Source organism: Hakea prostrata, chromosome 1 (assembly GCF_041222555.1).
Source record: "Hakea prostrata isolate BN-2017 chromosome 1, UWA_Hpros_2, whole genome shotgun sequence".
Taxonomy (NCBI): Eukaryota; Viridiplantae; Streptophyta; class Magnoliopsida; order Proteales; family Proteaceae; genus Hakea; species Hakea prostrata.
In genome coordinates, this window is record NC_142600.1 from 21,727,395 (window position 1) to 21,749,610 (window position 22,216).

The following is a 22,216-nucleotide window of genomic DNA, read 5'->3' on the forward strand; positions in this document are numbered from 1 at the left end:
GTTAAATCACGAGGCTGGATGACCCAACGGCCATATATAAATATAGACAATGGTATCTTCACAAAGATACCTTACATACAAAATCACGATTGAGTTGTTCAAGTGCTTCAATGCTCGTTAGATGAGTTGTATTCACCTCATGGATTAGTAAAAACCTCAAAATAACTCTTTGTAGTGCCTCAGCTGTGCATCATGTAGTTAACCAAAAATAACTGTGTGAGTTCCATTCACCTCATGGATTAGCTCTGCATAATGTGACCTGTACGACAACTACAACTGGTCTTCTTTGTATTCTGAGAGAAGAGAGAAGATTCGCTAGATGAACGAAATGACAAATGTTTCGTGGAGATGCCCGATCCTAGTATGAAATACACGTTCCTCAAGGTAGATCTCTAAACATTATTGTCTGATGTATAAATTTCATCTACCATTCAACAATATTGACCGAAGAGGTAGTGCCACCTGAATAAATATTCAAATCATTTAAAGCAAAATTCATTCCCAATCAAATCCATTGAAAGGTCTTAAGTATGATACTCTTCGGAATTCATCAAATATATTATGTTGAAGACTTCTAAATACAAACAGGAACAGACGAAATGAAAGACATATTCCATTGAACATTATATTTTATAAGGAGATATGGGTAAAATCTGTAAAGCCTCACTCTTTTTTCCTCTTCGATCCTTATAGGGAGAAACAGCAAGCCGCTGAAATCCAGCAAATGCTCACTCAAATTTAAAATGCTGCCCATCCTGTAGCAGTGCTCTTCGTTGATCCCGACCCAGTAGTTGAAGGAAGGGATCGCTGCAATAACCCACAATAAAATAGATATGAGAAGGCAAAACTTTATGAATTATTTAGAAAAAAACTACAATGGAAGTTCTTTTTCTAAGTATATAAAATAACACACGTATCTCTGTCAGCATACAAAGAATAACAGGCAAGCCTTCCGATATAAATGCACCAAATCCGCACATAGGATAATGGTGGAGCCATAAATATGTGCTCCAGTAGGACTCCCTGCTCTCACATATGAACAACCCCTAACAGACTTGAACACATTGCAAAATAAAGATCTAAAAATCCATTTAAAAAGCTCACTCCTGAAATTACTTTAAAGCAAGTGGATGGCTAAAATAGAATTTCGAATTGAAATCTTGCATGTGATGGACACAGACCAGATCCAGTCTGTCCATCGGTCAAGAGTTGCCAAATCACCGTTCTTCCACAGGACACTGTAAATAGCCCATCGGGGGAAGGCTTCCTTGATGAGCCACCTAAATAAGCTTCCCTGATGATGCAACTAAAATACTTTTCACCATATATCAAATATACATCACTCAGTCTACCACATTATTAAAACTATAAACTTGGACAGAAACATCCTTGCATTTTCTATTGTGCATCTGTGAAATAAGCAACTGTCGAACTCTTAGCAAACTGGCCACAGGCCAAGAACTGATATCCATGGGATTGTGTAACATTTTAACTTTTGTAAGACATTGAAACACCAACAAAATCATGGCAAAAGCCAACAAGAAAACCATGAACAGCCAAGTAAAACTAGAAATTGTAAAAAAACTCCATTTCCTTCAAGAAGCAAAGGTCTTCAAGCAGCTGATAGGTAGTAACAGACTATTTCAGTTCTGTCAATGGCAACCAGGGGGGGGGGGTAAGGGAGGAGAAGGGCTCATAACCATGGATGAGATCAGTCGCAGCAACGTCCATCAGTAATGACTGAAAGACAATACTAACACATTACAAAACCTTATAATCATGTTCAGAGAGCTCCTCATTCTAATCAGTCTCCAGTTTTCCATGTTCACAACCTAAAACCAGGATTCCAACATTTATGGTTTCACAATACAAAAGGAGTAACAGGATGAACACGGGGCACACTTACACTGTAAAAGGCCCCTTTGATACATAGAGTTTCGGTTGGCTTTTCATTGGGGATATTTAGAGCATACGAAAATCAACAAGTTTGGACAAATCATGTTAAAAGTAATCAAAGGAAAAAGCATGAATTCAGGGCATTAGGATAGAATCATTTGAATGTATGAATGAATGATACAACTCAGAACATTTCCATTTCTCTAGGGTAAGATCCAAAAAAGATAATTTTTTTTTTTGTTTTTAAGAGCAGAAATTTAGATATTTAAAATTCTAATAGTATTCTAACAGTGTTTAGTAGTCTATCTGAAGATCTAAGGAAGTTATAAATTGGATAGTAGTTTTCCAATATGTGGGATTCTCAGTAGCGTAGGTGGAAAACAGAAGCATATCAGGAAGTTATGAATAGTTTATACATGGATTCAGTGATAAAAACAAATCCACTTTTGCAGGGGTTTGTTGTGGACGACCAGAGTAGTTTTGTCATGCCCTACTTTTCATGGAGTCAATTGATGTCATAAACAATAAAGAAGAAAAATTGCAGACTAAAACCGACCTAGCATTGCAAAAGCCAGACATTATGGTCAACTTGACAAAAGAGAGATGGTGAACTTTGACAGTCATTCTTTTTGCAATATAATCATACATATTGGAATACTTCTTTGTATTCCAATCATCCAATCCATATTGAAATGTCTATAGAATGGGAACTCCATTCCGGAAAGCCTGTTGTTACAATGACAGAAGAATTCATTATTGTGGGAAAAAAAAATCCAATATCATATTAGAAGTGCTTGAAACTAACCAGATTTTGCGGCTCAGTATATGTACTTAACAATTAACATATACTATCATATCAACAGTCAATGGGGTTTGGATCCATGAAAGAAAGATTGGGCTTTCATAAGAAATCAGTCAATTATTGTTAGGATATTATTTCACAATGGGAGTACACAGTAGGGGTAAAATAAGGTGTGCTAAGGATCAGTTCCATACATGGAAAGAAATCTCATTCTCACCAACAAGTAGTTTGTCATGAATATGTCAAGGTTATTAAAGGGAAAAAAGGGATTTTTTTTTGAAGGGGGGGGGGGGGGGAATTGATTAAGTGTTTACTTTGGGCAAGCTTGCTTGCAACAAGGGGAAGACCCTTGGGGCATTTTTGAATGTGTATTCAGATCTGGGGAGTCTTGTAATGGAGTCTAGTTGCTGCGTTAATACAATCGTCATTTACATTCTATCTTTAGATCTCATTTATGCAATTCGAATGCTCTGTGTGTGTGTGTAATTCGGGTGCAAAGAGTGGTTTTCGGCATTCAACCGGTTGACATTATTGGGATCCTAACAAGAATGTGGTATCAGAGCAGTTTCGATCTCAGGGGATGGTAAGAGCACGAATGGAGGAGCTCAAGAGCATCGTAGGTGACTCACAAGCATATGTATGTAATGGTCTCGAAACTTGAATCTTCGGTTCAGCAAGTGGAGAAGGAAGAGAAAGTTAACCAAGAATTTGACAATGAGATACCAAATTACCTGATACATGGGAAGGCAGTTGAGACAAACTCCCAGTCGCCAGAGGTCAACATGAATGGAGCACGACGGCAGCACAATCCGGCAATGGTTGATAATAAACAAAGGGAGCACCGGGAGGAACTCCAACCTTTTGCCAAAGAGGGGGTTGCCAGTTTGTCCTATGGCAACTGAAGATGCCGATCTTCAGTGGTGAGGATCCAATTGGGTGTGCAGTGCCGACAGAACAATACTTTTTGATGTACGGACTTAGTGCAGGTTAGAAGCTTCGAGCGGCCACCATTTGTTTTGATGGACTAGCGTTGGGGTGGATTTAGTTCCGGGTGTTGCAGAACGCTCTTGGTTAGAGCTAATAGAAGAGATGAGATGCAGGTTCAACTCTCTATAAATGAAGATGCCACAGGAAGCTTTGATAGGGCTTCGCCTGGAAGGCTCGGTCACTAAATAGTAAATACTAGAGCAGCTTCAAAGCTTTAGTTGTCATTGTTGCAGATGGAGAAGAAACTTGATTGAAGGGAGCCTTCTTATCGGGTTTGGTGGAGGATATTAAGGTGGAGGTGAACATTTTCGAACCAGGAGGTCTAGCCCAAATCATGGACCTTGCCCAAGCCATTAAGGCTAAGAACCAGACCCTTCGTGGGCCAAGAGAGCCCAATGCCAGTCAGCACATGAACCATTTTAACTCTAATGCAGCCCAGTGTACCTTGAATATAAATTCCAACCAATCGCAGCAATAATTGACCCGTCGACCACGCCTTCTTCATTTCAAGTAGCGTTGACCCCTACCGAACGAGTAAATGACTCTCGTTGGCATACACAGGAAGAAATTAAAAGTAAGATGAACAAAGGCTTATGTTTCTGTTGTACTGCACATATTCCAATACCCATTAATGTCCATACAAACAATTTAGACTCTTTACTTTTACATGAAGAGGAGGGAGAGGAGGATCCAACGGGCCAACGGCCATGGTGGGGAGTGGGATGGTACACGCTGCTGGCTATGCTGGATGAAAGCTTGATGTCACCTTGAGGGCAAGGTGAAACTGAATGGAGGGGAAGTATAGGATATTGTTCCATACTGGGCATACACAATAGGGGTAAAGAAGGTTTGGTGGGGGTCAATACCATACATGGAAAGAAATCTCATTGTCACCTACATGGAAAGTAGTTTGTTAAGATTGTGTTTAGTTAGGATTATGTCAAGGTTATATTAAGGGGAAGATTTTTTTTTTTTTTTTTTTTTTGGGGGGGGGGGGGGGATTACTTGAGTGTTTATTTTGGGCAAGCATGCTTGCGGTAAGGTGAAGACACTTGGGGCATTTTCAAATGTGTATTCCGATATGGGGAGTATTGTAATGGAGTACAACTGCTGAGTTAATGCATTTGTCATTTACATTGTGTACTTAGATCTTGTTATGCAATTCGAATGGTGTGCCTGTGTGCACTTGAGTGAATCAGGGTGTTGTGAAGAGTGGCTTTCGGTGTTTAACCAATTGACATTTGGACCCTAAGGCATTGTTTGTTTGCAAAAGTGGGGTGGAAAAAAACGAGTGGAAAAAATAAACATGTGGGACTCATATGTAGTGGGGTGGGGGAATGGAAAAGGAAAATAAATGATTTTCTAGAAAAATTTTAAATGTGGGTCCCACTTTTGTTGTTTCCCTCATTTTTCCACAAAGTCCCACCTATTTAGTGTGGGAAAAGTATCTGCCATTTCAGCAGACAAGCTTCCTTAATTTAACGAAGCTTGTCTGTCCACTTTCCCACCCCCATTGAATCAAACAATCCATGCTTTGGGATTTCATAGAAAAGTTTACTTTTTCAAACTTTTCCCCACCCCTTTTTTCCCACCCCACTTCAGATTCACCAAACAAATGGTGCCTAACAGTTTTCTTCACCTTCATAGCACCATCAATGGTCAAGGACATTTTTACAATTGAAAAGAATTGGTCAATCCTCCACTTCAACATAACATGTCAGTACAACCATTTTAAACTAATAAGATGGCAACTGGATCTTGTTTCCCCATTTTGAATGATTGCACTGTATGCCATAAATCTAAAAAGGACAGCGAAGTCATCTGAGGATTGCAAAACCTGTAAATTGGATCAGGCACATCAGGAACTCTTGGTGGACTAATATGCCTTTGAATAGGATTTAGCGAACCTCCATAGCATCATCAATGGGGTAAGAGCATTTTTGGTCATTTGAGGCTAAAGCATATCGAGAAATCTTGGTGATCTTGGCGACAGATACAGTCCTTATTAAATCATTCATATGATGGGGGCATTCAAGTAATTCTGGAAGACTAGTGAACTACAATGAATTAGAAACCATTAGAAGGCTGATCCACTGGAAGCACAATGCCTAGTAGTACTTCACCTCACCCTCAGAAAAAAGGGAGTTATGGAGGGAAAATCATATGTTTCCCAAGACATGAATAGACTAGAAAATCTATATCCTGCCCCTAGATTTTTCGAACCCAGAGAACACAGAGGAATCAAGTTTTCCAATAGGTATTACAATGGTTCTGATTTTGGCACATCCATAGAACTTTAGGTTGCTATTACAACCCCTTCCCTCAAATATATGTGTTCCAATCACTTTCACAGAAAAGGTGAAGTAGGCTGCTACATTTCATTAATCATAACCAAGTGTGTTTTAAAAGAGAAAAAACTACACAACTAAAAAGGTAGAAAGAAGATAATTTCCTTAGCCAACAAAAAAAAGTGCTGTATCTTCATGTTTCCACAGAATACTCTTGCTTCAGCATTAAGGAAAAAAGGAGGGCATTCTCACAAATAAGAAGTCAAAACATGAGGAAAGCTAATATTGGGGTTAAGACTTACTGTCGGCTTCTATTGTCTATACAGTTTCAGCACATGGAAATCATACCAATCAAAAGCAGATAATATGGCAGGTAGAAGCATACAAAAGCATACCTCAAGCTGTGAGAAATCTGACAATGGATCATTTGCACGCCTCACATTTTCTTTGGATTCCTTGAGTCCAACACCATGATGGCCAGCAGCCATCCGAGCAACAGCAGGATCATTGGGTGGCGGCGGAAGAGGGGATCGGATTTTTCCAGCCCCACTAGGTGGTGGAGAAAGACCAAGAGGTTTAGGATTTCCAGTCCCTGAAACACCCCCAGACAACCCAGCAGAGGAAAGCATGCGAGTTCCGCTAGTTGGTTTATTCTTTACATTTATCCTGATGGTCTCACCTTCCTAAAAATCAAAAACACTTGAATACTCAATGCGATACACTTACCAAGCATAACAACATGCACAAGTTATAAGGTACACAAAGAAGGTAAAGCATTCAAGCTTCTCTTTCGTCCTCCTTCCAGTAACTAAAATTCATAAACTTCCAAATATTAAGATCTTTACAGAAAATTTTGATAATGCAGACAAGAGCAAACTCATTAAAATGACTGAGAGTCATACAGAAAGCTACAGAGCTCATTAAACAGATGTCCTGGCAGAAATTTAAACATTACAAGCATGTCATCACAGAAAGTTGAAAACTTAAGATATCCAGCCAAGCATGTCAGCACTTAAACAACCAGCGTGGCATTTACTTTCATGTAGAAGAGGACAAGTTTTGCTATATGCACTTATCTCATGTGTATGTAACAGTCTCAAATACAGTACTGCAGGTATGGAAGACTTGATGATGCATATGTGGTGGAGGTGATTTTGGTAGCAATCCAGGAGGGCTTGGACAAAGCTAAAGCGATGAATATTGAGATCAAGGAAATATGGAGCAGCAATTCTGAACTTTTAACCTTCTTGCCTAAATCCACTAGGCCTTGGCCAATTAGTAATATTAATAGTTTAGTAATTGTGGCTGAAGCAACAAAACAAGTTAAGTACTCTATGTTTGAATGCCCCATGCTCCAGGAAACTTATGTTAGCTTAGCTGAGGATGTAGCTAATAGTACTACTGTAAGGTTGGAACCACAATCTCCATTATGTAACTGTTTCTAAGTAAGGCTTTTTCTTTCTCATCAAAAAAATAACAGTTTCAAATAAAACAGTGCAGACCATACAAATTTAAAAAAAGAAAAAGAAAAATTGAAGTTCACACACACAGACAATGAGCCAGACAAAAGGAAATAATTCTCTATCACTTCTTGCGACAACATGGATGAAATATCTTTCCAAAAGATATGCCTAAATCCACAAAACAAGTGAATAATGCATCTTGTTCACATTTGAATAATGAGAGATGAGCAAGACTTACTTGTTCACAAACTTAATAACTACAATGGAAAATAGGAGACAGTTAGGCTGAGGTGTGCCGACAGACTTCCTTGAGACCATAGACACCCCTAATAGAGCTTTTTTGAGTTGAATGCAAACTGGCCTCCAAAATACAACCGTAATGACCGTCTATAGTAAGCGAGCACTATGTCTACTATTAGCCCTTTTCAGATCTCTAAGGTAGTGTCAAGTTGTAAAACCAATAGCATAAGAGAGAGAGAGAGAGAGAGAGAGAGAGAGAGAGAGAGAGAGGAGAGACTGGAAAAACTAGCTTTTAACCCTTGGTGTGATCCTTTATTTATGGAGGGATGAAACCTCTTGGCGGAAGAGACATGCTTCCTCAAGAGAAACCTCTAGGCTTATAGAGACATCAAAAGTGCCCATTAGTCTCAAAGAGACACCGCTTGGCTTGTGAAGACACCAAAGGTTCCCACTGATCTCAAAGGGACAGACACCAAGCTTGGGTTGGAACCCAATATAAATGGATCCTAAACTGATCAACCTATTTACCATATTGAAGGGTTTCAACAAATGATTATACAAGATCCTAAATGGATTAACCTATTTAAATATACAAAAGTTTAATAAATGAATATATAGATTCAAACCAAATAAGCCAAGCCAGCTCATCATCAACCAACAAATGATGTTTTATTCATCCGTAAAACAAAATGTTTTTTTGAAACTTAGTTTCTCCCAAAACCAGTGCAGAAGCTCACGACAGCAACAACCATATGGCAAAGGGGTTCCAACACCACAGCACAAATTAAAGCACATCTGAAACATGGAAGATTGATTACCATCTAATAATCCATGAGTGTGATTTCTTTTGAGTGGCTGGTGATCGTATGCTTACCTCCCAAGTATCTAGTGTCAATCAAGTGCCCTTGCATTATTATCTAGGACTCGTGTCAGTCAAGTCGTAACTAACACACCCAATAAATTCGAACTTATCAATTAATGAATCAAAAGAACATTTAAAGGTTGATGAATCTGTCACAACCTCTCATGCAAGTAATGTAAATAGGGCAGCTGGCACAAATGGGGCATATGCTAGAACAGCAAGGCACCGACTTCCACCTGGGTACTTGAGTGATTACCTCACCTAAAGGAATATTCTAGAAAGCATTACATTCGTCTAGCATCTATTGTAATTAGTCTTATACATACATAATGGTCTATTGTAACCATCTATCAATTCTACAATATAAGAGCATGTGGCATACCTAATAGAAACAACGAGAATTATACTCCAGCATCTTCTTTTCTCTCTTCTCTAGCTTCTCTCCTCTTTGCATCTTCCTGCCTAATTTCTAGATCTAGATCTACAATCTCTAAGCCGTGACATTGGTCCGACCCGCCGGATGGCTGACAGAACTTGTCTGCGTGTGATGGATGAGTATCTGAAACAACTTAACACAGTCACTTCAGAGCACCGGGCAATTCTCACAACCTTGCAAGCATCAATGGAGGCAAAGAAGGGGCATATGGATCAGCAAAAAGAAATGATGGCCCAATTGGTAACGCAAGTGATGGCACTGAGTAGGCAAGTGGCACAAGCAATCAGAGCTCCCGTTAATTCAGCACGACCACCTGCAATTACAGACCCTTCCTCTGCTTAAGGAAATTCACGATTGTCTGGATCAAATTTTTCTCCAACAATTCAAGCAAAAGGAGTTCGACTTGATTTCCTTGCTTCAGTGGCCATAACCCCAATAGATGGATTTTTAAGGCCACGAGATTTTTTTATTACCACTTAATTCAAGATGAGAAGCGGTTACTGGTTTCTTCTTTTCATATGGACGATATTGCTCTCGATTAGTTTCAGTGGATGTATAATGACAAAAGATTACCTAGTTGGGAGATGTTCACTCAAGTGCTAGAGAAACTTTGCTCGATCGGCTTATGAAGATCATCAGACAACCCTGTTCAAACTTACGCAAATAACTACTGTGGTCGATTATCAGAGTCGATTTGAGTCGTTATCCAAAAGCATAACTAGACTCCCTCCAACTGCATTGGTAAGTTGTTTCATCTCTGGGTTGCGATCTGATATTAGAAAAGAAGTTTTGGCATTTTGTCCAAAAGAAATGCACGAGGCAATTGATCTAGCCAAACTCCATGGGGCTAAATTAGCAAATAATAGAATCCCAGAATTGAAACGGAGTTACCTACGGCCATTACCCATTTCCTCCAAACCACCATTACTGCCACATCCACCATCACTTGCAACAAGTACCCTTCCCATAAAACGATTAATTCCAACTGAGATGCAACAAAGAAGGGAAAGGGGGTTATGCTTTAACTGTGATGAGCGATTTGTTCTAGGACACAAATGCAAGGTGAAACAATTGCTACTGTTGGAATACGATGATGATGGCGATCCTCCACTAGAATCCTAGGATGAAAATGGTGAAAATGTTGGAGAAAAAGTGGAGGAACTATCCTACCACTCCATGAACGGAATTCCAACACCAACAACAATTCGTTTCACTGGGTATATTCAAGGGCAACCCATCCAGATATTAGTGGACGGAGGGGCCACACATAGTTTTATCCAAAGCCAAGTAGCACAACATTTGGGGTGCGTTGCAAAGGCTGTTCCTCATACCACCATCATCGTCAACAACGGCAGCCATTTGACTTGTGAAGGTCTGGTAAGAAAACTACCCTTACAGATTCAATCAATTCAATTTAAGGTTGATGCTTATGTCCTTCCTATATTTGGGTCGGATTTAATTCTAGGGGTCCAATGGATGGCCCAGCTAAGGCCAGTCCTCTTTGATTATCAAGACCTCACTATTGAGTTCCAACATATGGGGCAACTAGTGAAACTACAAGGGGAACCCTGAAAGACTGCAGCCCAAATCATGTATCATGGGCTAAGAAAAATTGTTACAGCCCAAACAGGAGCTTTATTTTTCAAATTAGAATTGGACAACCCACAAGGCCAAAAACGGAGCACATGGGCCCTTGATTGCAAGAGTTATTAAAGGCCCACTCCATGGTGTTTGTTGATCCCAAGGGACTTCCCCCACCTCGAGAACAAGATCATTACATTCACCTACAATCGGGTACAGGCCCAGTGAGTGTACGACCATACCGCTATCCCCATTTTCAAAAAAATGAGATTGAGAAACAAGTCATAGACATGTTGGCTTCGGGTATCATACGCCCAAGTACCAGTCCTTATTCATCCCCAATCCTTTTGGTAAAAAAAAATGATGGGACATGGCGATTTGTGTTGACTATCGGGCATTAAATGCCATGAAGGTACCCAATTAGTACCCTATTCCTACAATAGACGAATTATTTGATGAGCTCCACAGGGCATGTTACTTCTCCAAATTGGATCTACAATCAGCTTACCATCAAATTCGGGTGCGGGTGGAAGACATCCCGAAAACCGCCTTTAGGACCCCATGATGGGCACTATGAATTTCTAGTCATGCCCTTCGGGCTTACTAACGCCCCAGTGACATTGAACAAAATATTATGGCCATTTTTATGAAAATATGTTCTAATATTCTTTGATGATTTATTAGCTTATAGTACCACATAGGTGGAGCACATGCTACAATTGAAATCAGTCTTGGAGACATTACAGGCCCACCAGTTGTATGCCAAACATTCGAAGTGTTCATTTGGACAGACGTCCATAGCGTATCTAGGCCACATAATTTCAGCCCATGGACTCACGATGGATCCAACTAAATTAGAAGCAATCAACAGCTGGCCTACTCCAAAAGGACTTCATGATGTGCGGGGCCTTCTTGGGCCTTACGGGGTATTATAGAAAATTTATACAAGGCTATGCCCACATTGCAAGCCCACTAATGGACTTACTCAAGAAGGGAGCTTACAAATGGTCCAATTCAGCCCATGATGCTTTTTGCAAATTAAAAAAATGTTTGGTCCAAGCACTGATCCTAACCCTACCGGATTTTACTCAACCATTCATTTTGGAGACTGACGCCTCGGGGTTGGAATTGGAGCAGTACTAACCCAATTTGGCCACCCCATTGCCTTCTTCAGCAAGAAGTTATCAGCAAGATTGCAAGCGGAATCCACCTATGTGCGGGAGATGCTCTTCATCACTTAGCCAATGCGCAAATGGCGTCAATATCTATTGGGAAGCAAGTTCTACATCCAGATCGATCACTATAGCCTTAAGGAGTTAACCTCCCAAGTAACACAGACACCGAAACAACAGTTTTGGATGGCCAAACTCATGGGATACAACTTTGAAATAACCTACCGGCCCGGTAAGGAGAACTCTGCCAAAGACGCCTTATCACAAGTACTTGAGTTCATGGCTATAATCGTAGCAGCACCAGCATTTTTGGACCGCATACGGGCCGTCGTCCGTCAATTTAATGAATTACAGAAAATTTGCAGCGGCATACAACGAACTCCTGACCTCTATATAGGTTATGTATGGCGAGATGGACTCTTATACTTCAATCAACGAATTATGTTACCATTCGATTTGGACTTGTGCACTCAGTTCATCCAAGAATACCATTCTACGCCCAATGGTGGTCATGCTAGATTTCACCGCACTTACAAACATTTGGCCGAGTACCTGCACTAGAAAGGGATGCACAACGACACAAGAAAATTTGTAGCACAGTGTCTCCTATGTCAACAGGTTAAAACAATACAATTGTCCCCAGTAGGACTCCTTCAACCTCTGCCAATTCCCGAGCAAGTCTAGGAAGAAATATCTATGGATTTTATAACAGGCCTACCACCGGCAATGGGGAAGACATCCATCATGGTCGTCATCGATCGATTATCAAAATATGCACATTTCTCTGCCTTACCCTCCAATTTCACCAGCTTCAGAGTAGTAGAAACATTCATGACTGACGTTGTTAAGCTCCACGATATTCCCCACTCCATTGTTAGTGACAGAGACTCCCTGTTTCTCAGCAATTTTTGGCAAAGTCTCTTCAAGCTGTAGGGCACAACCCTTTCCATGAGCTCAATGTACCATCCACAAAGTGACGGACAAACTGAAGCTTTGAATCGATGTCTCGAGAATTACCTTAGTTGTTTTGTTAGTGAAGAACCACTACAATGGCCAAAACATCTCATCTGGGCCGAATATTCCTACAATACATCCTTTCACTCTTCTCTACAAAGCACACCATATCAGACTTTCTATAGATGACCCCCACCGACTTTGGTCAAGTACATCCCAAGCTCTTCCCCAAACGTAGTTGTTGACGTTGCACTACAGACCAGAGATCAATTGCTTCAGACCTTAAAGGAAAATCTTTGTCGTGCACAGAGTCGAATTAAGTCCCAAGCTGATCAAAAATGCATCGACATAGAATTCAAACTAGGGACAGGGTCTTTGTTAAGTTACATCCATACCGGCAGAGCACTATTGCTCGCTGCCTTGTGGACGAGGTTAGTCTCCCTGGGAAAGGTAAGTCACAACCTCTCATGCAAGTAATGTAAATAGGGCACCTGGCACAAATGGGGCATATGCTAGAACAGCAAGGCACCGACTTCCACCTGGGTACTTGAGCGATTACCTCACTTAAAGGAATATTCTAGAAAGCACTACATTCGTCTAGCATCTATTGTAATTAGTGTTATACATACAGAATGGTCTATTGTAACCATCTGTCAATTCTACAGTATAAGAGCAGGCGGCATACCTAATAGAAACAACGAGAATTATAATCCAGCATCTTCTTTTCTCTCTTCTCTGCATCTTCCTGCCTAATTACTGGATCTAGATCTACAATCTCTAAGCCGTGACAGAATCTCACTATGCACGTACAAAATATTCTATAAGCTCGACCCCTCTACATTCAGATGCTACTTTTGCCAAGCAGAAAGTACTAGGTCTTGATATGAAAGAACAGGAGAACAAGACAAAAATAGATTAAGAGTTATAGAGTAGCTATGTATTAAAACCAAAAAAAACCCAGGTTACAATTAGATGCACAAAAGACCCAACGAAAGAAAAAGAAAAAAAAATAGAACTAAAATAATGATTGTATAATAACAACACGGGCAGTAGCATACCTATTCTTGTTAATGCTCAGTTGCTCCGTCGTTCATACTTAACCCAGCCCAACTTTGGATAGACGTCCATACTTTATTTCCTCTAATATGCACTTTTAATGTACAACGAAAAGAAAAAATCGAGCTAAAAGTTGGAAAGCATCTAGTAATCATATACCTTCAATCTGTGATTAACTGCAGGATGAATATCGATCTGATTGTCAATGCTCGCTTCACCCGACTCCTTCTCATGCTCCCTCTTTACATACTTTTCATGATCAGAGAGTGCAACGTTGAAATCAAATGCCTCATTCCTCTCATTAAATCCCAAACCGATAAAAGCGTGCTTGCCTGTCCCATCCTCTATCTTGAGCACAAAGTAGCGGGACGAATCGAGGGTGGTTTCAACGGAGTTCTCCCTCTGGCCAGGGAGGACAAAGCAAGCGGCAAAGAGATCGCCTGAGTTAGGATCCTCAAGCCGGATCTCACAACGTTCTGTACAGGAAACTACACGTAGACGCCCCGACCAGATCTTATCAGATTGTAACCAGTCCCCACATTTGTATCCACCACTTGTGCTCCGAGGTGGTATCTTAAACACGGATACTTCACGAACAACCAAAAGCGTATGCTCTAAGGCCTCCTCGTCCTCAAACGACATGTTAATTCAATATATCTACCTGAAATGTCCGAATAAATTGCTCGGATTGAAGATACTGACAGAAATTTGGCAAATCTCACATGTAATTGAAGGGATTACCAATTTCAGTGGGATCAACTTCGCAATGAAGCAGGAAATCGTATAAGGCTTCAATTTGAGAATATGACAGAGATCTGAGACTTGCAGATGAAAGGCATTTGGAAATTCACATGATTTTTGGTGGCGACCGTCAATGGATTCGATGAGAAGACAACATTTGAGTTGCAGAGACGTGGGTTCGAAGGCGGCCAGTTGGGAGTGTGTTAGAAAGGTCAAATCTTTGCTGGTAGGGGACTAGCATCTTACGATAGTGCCCTTCTATTTATTTATGTGCACGCCCGGGATCGGTCCACCCCTCAAACACACTTCCTCGAGCTTCCGCGTTTGTGAGCGGAAAGCCTTCCTGACGACTCCTGAGGGCCTTTATTAGCATCCAAGATAATTGGTTAAATTCACAAATACATCAAAATTATGTCAAATTAGCAATTAACTCCAAGGAACGAAAGCCCCTCAATTCAAAAAAATTTGTCCCCTATTTCGCAGCTATTTTGGTCAATAATTTTGATAAATTTGATGTTATATCCTAATTTGATGCAAATATGTGATAAATTTAAATTATTTTCTATAAATATTTCCATTTAAATCTCATTCCTAGTCACATTTAACAGGCATTCTAGGCCTAAATCATTCAGACATAATTCCTTTACAATTTAAATTATTTTCATAAATTATTTTTGATGTTATATCCTAATTTGATGCAAATATGTGATAAATTTAAATTATTTTCTATAAATATTTCCATTTAAATCTCATTCCTAGTCACATTTAACATGTTGCATTCTAAGGCCTAAATCATTCAGACATAATTCCTTTACAATTTAAATTATTTTCATAAATTATTTCATGTATATACTCTTCCCTAACTACATTTGGCATGTTGACTCTTGAAGACTAAATCACTAGAATATAGTTGGTAAGATTGCTCATTAATCTTGAAGATTTTGCTATAAATTGTCTTTAATATAAAGATTTACATCCTCAATGGAGCTTTTTTATATTAATGCCGCCGAGTGGGTGCGAACCCAAGACATGACTCTTCTTGAAGACTAAATCACTAGAATATAGTTGGTAAGATTACTCATTAATCTTGAAGATTTTGCTATAAATTGTCTTTAATATAAAGATTTACATCCTCAATGGAGCTTTTTTATATTAATGCCGCCGAGTGGGTGCGAACCCAAGACCTCCCCTAGGGAAGTTGGATCTTTAACCGCTTTAACATACCACCTTTGGCTACTTTGTTGTTTAATTATAATTAAATAATTTCATAATTTCTATATTACCGTCACATTTGACTTTACAATGTTTTTTTGGTTCAATGTAATTTTACAATGTTGGCTAAGAGAGATGGAGATGGTGTTTCGGCATTTGAGATATACTGAAAATCAAAAGATTCTATGCGTGAGCAAAAACTCTAGCATTAAGTAGATGCATGGTAGAACGCCACGTAACCCATAGTGGCAACCCAACATCTGGAGGTGACTTGTGAGGTATTTAAAGATGTATTTTATAAGAACTACTTTCTGGAGTCCGTCAATGATACAAAAGCGAGAGTTTATGGCACTTTAGCAGGAGTCTTTATCGATCCTAGAGTATCAACAAAGGTTTGAAGAGCTCTTTTAGCACTATAGCTCCTCTTCTTTCCCTCTGAAGTAGCAGAGAGTAATAAGAGCAAATCAAACTATATGTATTATGTATTGCAAACTGCAACTCTATATAGTTTCTTTATGTAGCAAATGGACCAGAAACCTCACGAGGAGCTCCAATGGTTGAAAAGCGATGCAATCCACAATCACATCATCGAGTGAGAGAAAAATATGAGGGGATGAATGAAGGAATTAGAAACGAAAGGAAGAGAGGAAGAAGAAAGTGGGAGAAATCAAAAGTCCATAAATCGAGTTCGTCCGACTTGAGTGAACACCAGGGAGTTCTATTTGTAATACCAACGATGGTGGGTTGCGAACATCGACGGTTTATGTGATGAGGAGACATGGATGATAAAGGTCTCTGGCTCGGATTCGAATTGATCAAAATATATGTTTGCAATGGAGAGGAAAGAGAAGTAGAGTAAGAGAAAGAAGAAGACGTAAGGAACAACACTTAGATTTGGGAGTCGAGTAAATGAGGGGTTGATTTTGTAAATTAGCAAACTTTGAACCCTAAAAATGTAAAAAAAAATAAATTAGTATTTACAAATAAACCCCTCCATTTGATTCTCAACCGTTTGATCTTATTTTGATTACATGATACGATCACTACCGTTGGCAGCAGCCAGTAGCGACTGCTACAAATAAAATTCCCCCAAAGGGCCTTTATTTATTAACATCAAAGATAATTGGTTAAATTCATAAAGACATCAAAAATCTGTCAAATTAGCAATTAACTATCAGAATGTCTCTTAAATTTGGACAATAGTATATTTTGTTAAGTCATAATTTCTATATTACCCTTAATCTCATTTGACTTTACAATGTTTTATTGGTTCAATGTAATTTTACAATGTTGGCTAAGAGAGATGGAAAAAGCGTTTCGGCATTTGAGATGCACCGAAGATCAAAAGATTCTATGCGTGAGCAAAAACTCCAACATGAAGTAGATGCATGGTGAAATGCCACGTAACCCACACTGGCTGCCCAACATCCTGAGGTGACTTGAGAGGTATTTAAAGATGCATTTTGTAAGAACTGCTTCCTAGAGTTCATCAATGATACAAAAGACGGAATTTATGGCACTTCAACAAGGATCTTTCCTTCTTATAGTCATGAGCTTAAAACTCGATCTTCATCCATCCCAACTTCTCAAAAGCAATCGAGTTCTAGAGTATATCTTTGAACCATAATTGATTTTGAATACACATCAATACACCCAGAGAGAGCATCACATGCCTTTCAATCAAGAGAAGCTTATCTGCATATATTTTTTATTCTCCTTTCCCTCACCATTTCTCTTTCAAGTGAATAGAGTGAACATGGAGGTTTTTTTTTTTTTTTTTTTGTAAATTTGAAAAAAGTAAATAAAATATTATAAAATAATAAAAAAATTATATTTCTCTTTACCCTGGACAAAATGGTAATTTTAAGTCAAAGTCAATAGAAAACAAAAACTCAACAATCTTTCTTGTTCTCTCTCTTGAATATAAAATGAATTGCTCCGGCAAGGATTTTCATTTTTGTTCGCGGCTAGCCGTCAAAACTTGACACATCAGTGTGGAAAAAATGAACGGTTTGGATTATCTAAATAGATTTTTCATATTTAAAATGTTTAACATATTACAACTATTCGTCCTTAACATTTTTTAAATTTACAAAAGCCAATCCCTTCTTATCTCGATGAAACAGAATCCTAAACTTCATTCGGCCATACAAGCTCTTCTAACCCCTCCATCGTTGACCTTGGCTTCGTCGGAAACCATAGATGGGCTCCTTTGGGCATCCTTGCCGCTGCCTCTGTTGGCAGCAATACCAACTATGCAAATCGAGTGAGAGGATGAATCACACCTCCATGGATGGGGGTTTTCGATGATGTTCTGAATCGCCCAGTGTTGTGAGTGAATTCAGAGCTTGGGAACGGATATCTGAGGTGGATTCCGGGGAAAAGATGAAATCACTGTCAGGGAAGAGTTCGCCTATGGCATTATAGAGGTCCAACATTATGAATTTCTTCTCCGGGGACTAATGGAACTTGGCCACCGATTTGGGAAACCAGAAGAGGATGGCTCATTCCTTTGTGATATCTGAGAAAAAGGGCCCTCGGATTAAGTCAGAGCTACAGAAGACGTGAGCGCAAACGATACTTTCTCCGTGGAAGAGGGATTTGACTGCAATTAGACCTGTAAACGGACCGGAAGTATCCGAATCCGAAGAGCAAATCCGCTATCCGAATCTGAATCCGACAAAAATTTAGAGAAGGCATCCGAATTCAAATCAAAAATTTTATCGGATATCCGATAATAATCCGATCCGATAAAATATCCGATTATTGATTGATAATTGTCACTTTTTTACATTTTATATTATAAATTTCCAATTTTCGATTATCGAATACCGCTATCCGAATCCGATTACCGGTATTTGAATCCGATTATCATCTATTTTTAAGAAAAAATGTTAAATACTTTACTCTATCCAGATAAAAATTTATCCGGATATTATTGGATCCAATAAGCAATTATCCGAATCCGGTTGCTTAGCGGACGGATACATATGTTTTTCGGTAAGAAAATTTTCGGATACGGATACCCTTAAACGAATACGAATGCGAATTAAGAAGCGGATTTCGGCTATCTATTTAGGTCTAACTGTAATCTTGATGGCGTTGAGCCAATTTTTTTATCTTAGGCTCCAAGACATCACAAGATTCCCAATCCATCTTACGAATTTGCGAAGCTTTTCCATGTGTATTACACATCAATACACCCATAGAGAGCATCACATGCCTTTCGGTCAAGAGAAGCTTCTCTGTATATTTTTTTTGTTTTCCCTCTGTGTTTCTCTTTCAGTTGAATCGAGTAAACAAGGGTTCTTCTGTAAATTTGAAAAAATTAAATGAAGTTCTGTAAAATTAAAAAAAAAAAAATTATGTTTCCCTTCACCCCTGCGTAAAATAGTAATTTTAAAGTCAAAATTAATAGAAAACAAAAACTCAATAGTCTTTCTTGCGCTCTCTCTCTGTTGAGTATAAAATCAATTCCTCTGGCAAAGTGATATTAGATTGGATTTCCATGATTCTATGCCCTTATCTCGACTGTCTCTTCAACTTTTCCTAATATTCTAATAGGATATGTGGATTTCCGGTTAGCTCAAATGCGAAGCCAGCCGGGGTTCAATAACCTAATTGCCTTGCAATCGCAGGTACTTCTTGTCCCACATCTCTCTGGGTTTCTACTTCCACATATCGGATAGTTTACGCATCTTCAACACACAGCTCACAGTTCCAGCAGCCAGAAATCAATGGCGGTCTTATCTAACGAATTCTTTACTCAACGCGTTCCAGTTGGTACTCACGTGAATCCGACTCGCTATTCTCATCGTTTCTTACTTGGTTGCAGAAACCATATCCCTCTCCACCGCAACGACAGAATATTAAGGAGGATTAGGTATTCCACTGAAACAAGGGCTACCCATTCCCACTCCCCTGATTTCGAAGAGTCCCGTTTATTGAAGCTCTTCAATAGATCCTGCAAATCAGGAAAATACAGTGAATCACTTTATTTTCTTGAGTGCATGGTTAATAAGGGCCACAAACCAGATGTTATCCACTGTACAAAGCTTGTACAAGGTTTTTTCAATTCGAGAAATGTTAAGAAAGCAGTAAGGGTCATGGAGATCTTGGAATCTCATGGGGAGCCTGATGTGTTCGCGTATAATGCGCTGATCAGTGGTTTTTGCAAGCTGAACCTTATCGATTCTGCTACCAAAGTCATGGACCGTATGAGAACTCGAGGTTGTTTGCCTGATGTGGTCACATATAATATATTGATAGGAAGTTTCTGTAGCAGAGGGAAGCTTGGATTAGCTCTGAAGGTGTTGGATCAGTTACTGAAGGATAATTGTCGCCCAAATGTAATTACTTACACTATCCTGATCGATGCAACCATTGCTGAAGGGGGCATAAATGAAGCAATGAAGCTTCTGAGTGAGATTATGTCCAAGGGGCTTCAACCTGATATGTATACTTACAATGCCATCATTAGAGGAATGTGCAGGGAAGGGATGGTCGATCGAGCTTTTGAGTTTGTTAAGAATTTGCCCTCTCAGGGTTGTACACCAGATGTAATATCATTCAATATCTTATTAAGAGCATTTTTGATTCAGGGGAGATGGGATGATGGGGAGAGACTAATGGCTGAGATGCTTGCAAGTGGTTGTGATCCCAATGTTGTTACCTATAGTATCCTGATCAGCTCATTTTGTCATGCAGGGAAGGTCGACCAGGCTATCGACATGTTGAAGGTTATGATAGGAAAGGGATTCATTCCTGATACTTACTGTTATGATCCATTGATTTCCACATTCTGCAAAGAGGGGAGGTTGGATTTGGCAATTGGGGTCTTAGAATACATGTTTTCCAATGGTTGTTCCCCTGATATTGTCAACTATAACACTATCTTGGCTGCTCTCTGTAAAAGTGGAAATGCTGATCAGGGTTTAGAGATATTTGAGAAGCTCATCAAAACAGGATGCCCTTCGAATGTTAGCACATACAACACCATGATCAGTGGGCTGTGGAGTAATGGGAACAAGTTGAAAGCTCTGGATTTGGTCTCTCAAATGATTAGTGAAGGAATTGACCCTGATGAAATCACTTACAACACTTTGATATCATATCTTTGTAGGGATGGAATGGTGGATGAAGCTGTTGGGTTATTACGAGACATGGAGGATGCTGGGTTCTTGCCCACGGTTATCAGCTATAATACTTTGCTTCTTGGATTGTGTAAAGTACATGAGATTGATAGGGCCATTGATCTACTAGCAGAAATGGTGGAGAAGGGGTGTAAACCGAACGAAAACAGCTACCTTTTACTGATTGAAGGCATGGGCTATGCTGGATGGAGAGCGGAGGCATTGGAGTTGGCAAATACACTTCTTGATAGGAATTTTATTTCTAAAGAAGCCTTCAGACGCTTGAACAGAATCTTCCCTATGCTTAATGTATACAAAGAACTCACAAAATTTGAAAGCAAGACATAGCTCTGTTGCTGCTACTTGATTTGGGTCTCTATTTGTTTGTTTATCCGAGTGACAGATTTTAATCAGGTCTCGCTACTTCTCTGCGGAGATGGTTTGCCTCCTTAACAGCTCCTGTTATATTCATTTCAGCCATGAGTGGAGCAAATTGATATTATACTTTGATTCATGGGACGTTTACAGTTTGACATCTCTAACTGGATCTCTGATATTGAAAGTGAAATTGATGATATGTGAAATGAAGATGCGTAGTGAAGCCAATGGAGATAAAGAAGTTAGAAATGTGCTGGAATTTAGATTATTTCAATGTGATTGTAAGAGTTAAGCTGGAATTGCTGGAATTGGAAGCATGAAAAAAAAATCATCTGATGAAGCAATGCTGAATGCACTCGGCTCAAATGAACAGCTATTGAGCATTGTTTCTTGTTTTAGATCTTCAGAGAGTAAATTGTATTTAAATGTTTATATTACTTGGATTCATTTCTTTATATGGGTCTCTTATGCAGGTCGATCATGAATTTCCTTTGTTGTTATTTCTAGGAAGCAGACCGGTATGGTAGCTGAAGTTCTTACGTATAGCCTTTTTTTTGCTGAAAGGAAGTAAAGGGCAGTGATCAAACCAATGTTGAAATGATGTTTTCTTTTCTCGCAAAAACGTTCCCTACCATACATAATGGTGTAGCCCAGTAAAAAATATTTCAAATATGACTTAAAACAATCCTACTCTTTTTTCGTTTCGAGAGTTTTCCGGTTACTACATAGGTTAGGATATAATGGTGTACTAATTTAGCTTTGCTATTGAAGGTTAGTAATAAGAAAGACTCCAGGAAGAATTGCAACCAAAAGGAAGGGAGGAGAGTAAAGTTGACTTTGATGAAAAGAGAAGTTTTTTTTTTTTTACAACATCCTCTTTCCTCTGGTTTTCTTCTCATATTCCATGTTTTAGTATTCTGTAACTCATGACTCTTATGGAGTTTCGGGTAATTTGCCCATCCCAACTCTTACAGACATTAAGAAAGCTTGCCTTAAATGGGACTTGAAATTTTGCG

General features: G+C 39.3%; 2 protein-coding genes across 2 annotated transcripts; one reads left to right on the plus strand and one right to left on the minus strand.

Annotated features, from left to right (window-relative positions):
• Window positions 1–494: 494 nt before the first annotated feature.
• On the minus strand, window positions 495–14,787 carry LOC149028252 (uncharacterized protein At1g03900-like). The gene is made up of 3 exons (XM_089169689.1): window positions 13,897–14,787; window positions 6,369–6,656; window positions 495–807 (listed from the first exon to the last, which is right to left on the minus strand). The coding sequence occupies exons 1-3, from the start codon at window positions 14,377–14,379 to the stop codon at window positions 739–741; spliced, it is 840 nt and encodes a 279-aa protein (XP_089025815.1). The 5' UTR covers window positions 14,380–14,787; the 3' UTR covers window positions 495–738.
• A 4,378-nt stretch (window positions 14,788–19,165) lies between these two features.
• LOC149028253 (uncharacterized) lies at window positions 19,166–21,873 on the plus strand. The gene has a single exon (XM_089169697.1). It carries the CDS (start codon window positions 19,428–19,430, stop codon window positions 21,168–21,170), a length of 1,743 nt encoding a protein of 580 aa, XP_089025823.1. The 5' UTR covers window positions 19,166–19,427; the 3' UTR covers window positions 21,171–21,873.
• Window positions 21,874–22,216: the final 343 nt, after the last annotated feature.

What these genes read in the sequence shown, in the direction of transcription:
- LOC149028252 (XM_089169689.1), bottom strand. Translation starts at nt 14,379, where the DNA reads ATGTCGTTTGAGGACGAGGAGGCCTTAGAGCATACGCTTTTGGTTGTT. An exon ending in CAGTTAATCACAGATTGAAG is followed by an intron (nt 6,657 to 13,896) that starts GTATATGATTAC and finishes TTTGATTTTTAG; the next exon opens with GAAGGTGAGACCATCAGGAT. An exon ending in CAGATTTCTCACAGCTTGAG is followed by an intron (nt 808 to 6,368) that starts GTATGCTTTTGT and finishes GGGTTATTGCAG; the next exon opens with CGATCCCTTCCTTCAACTAC.
- LOC149028253 (XM_089169697.1), top strand. Translation starts at nt 19,428, where the DNA reads ATGGCGGTCTTATCTAACGAATTCTTTACTCAACGCGTTCCAGTTGGT.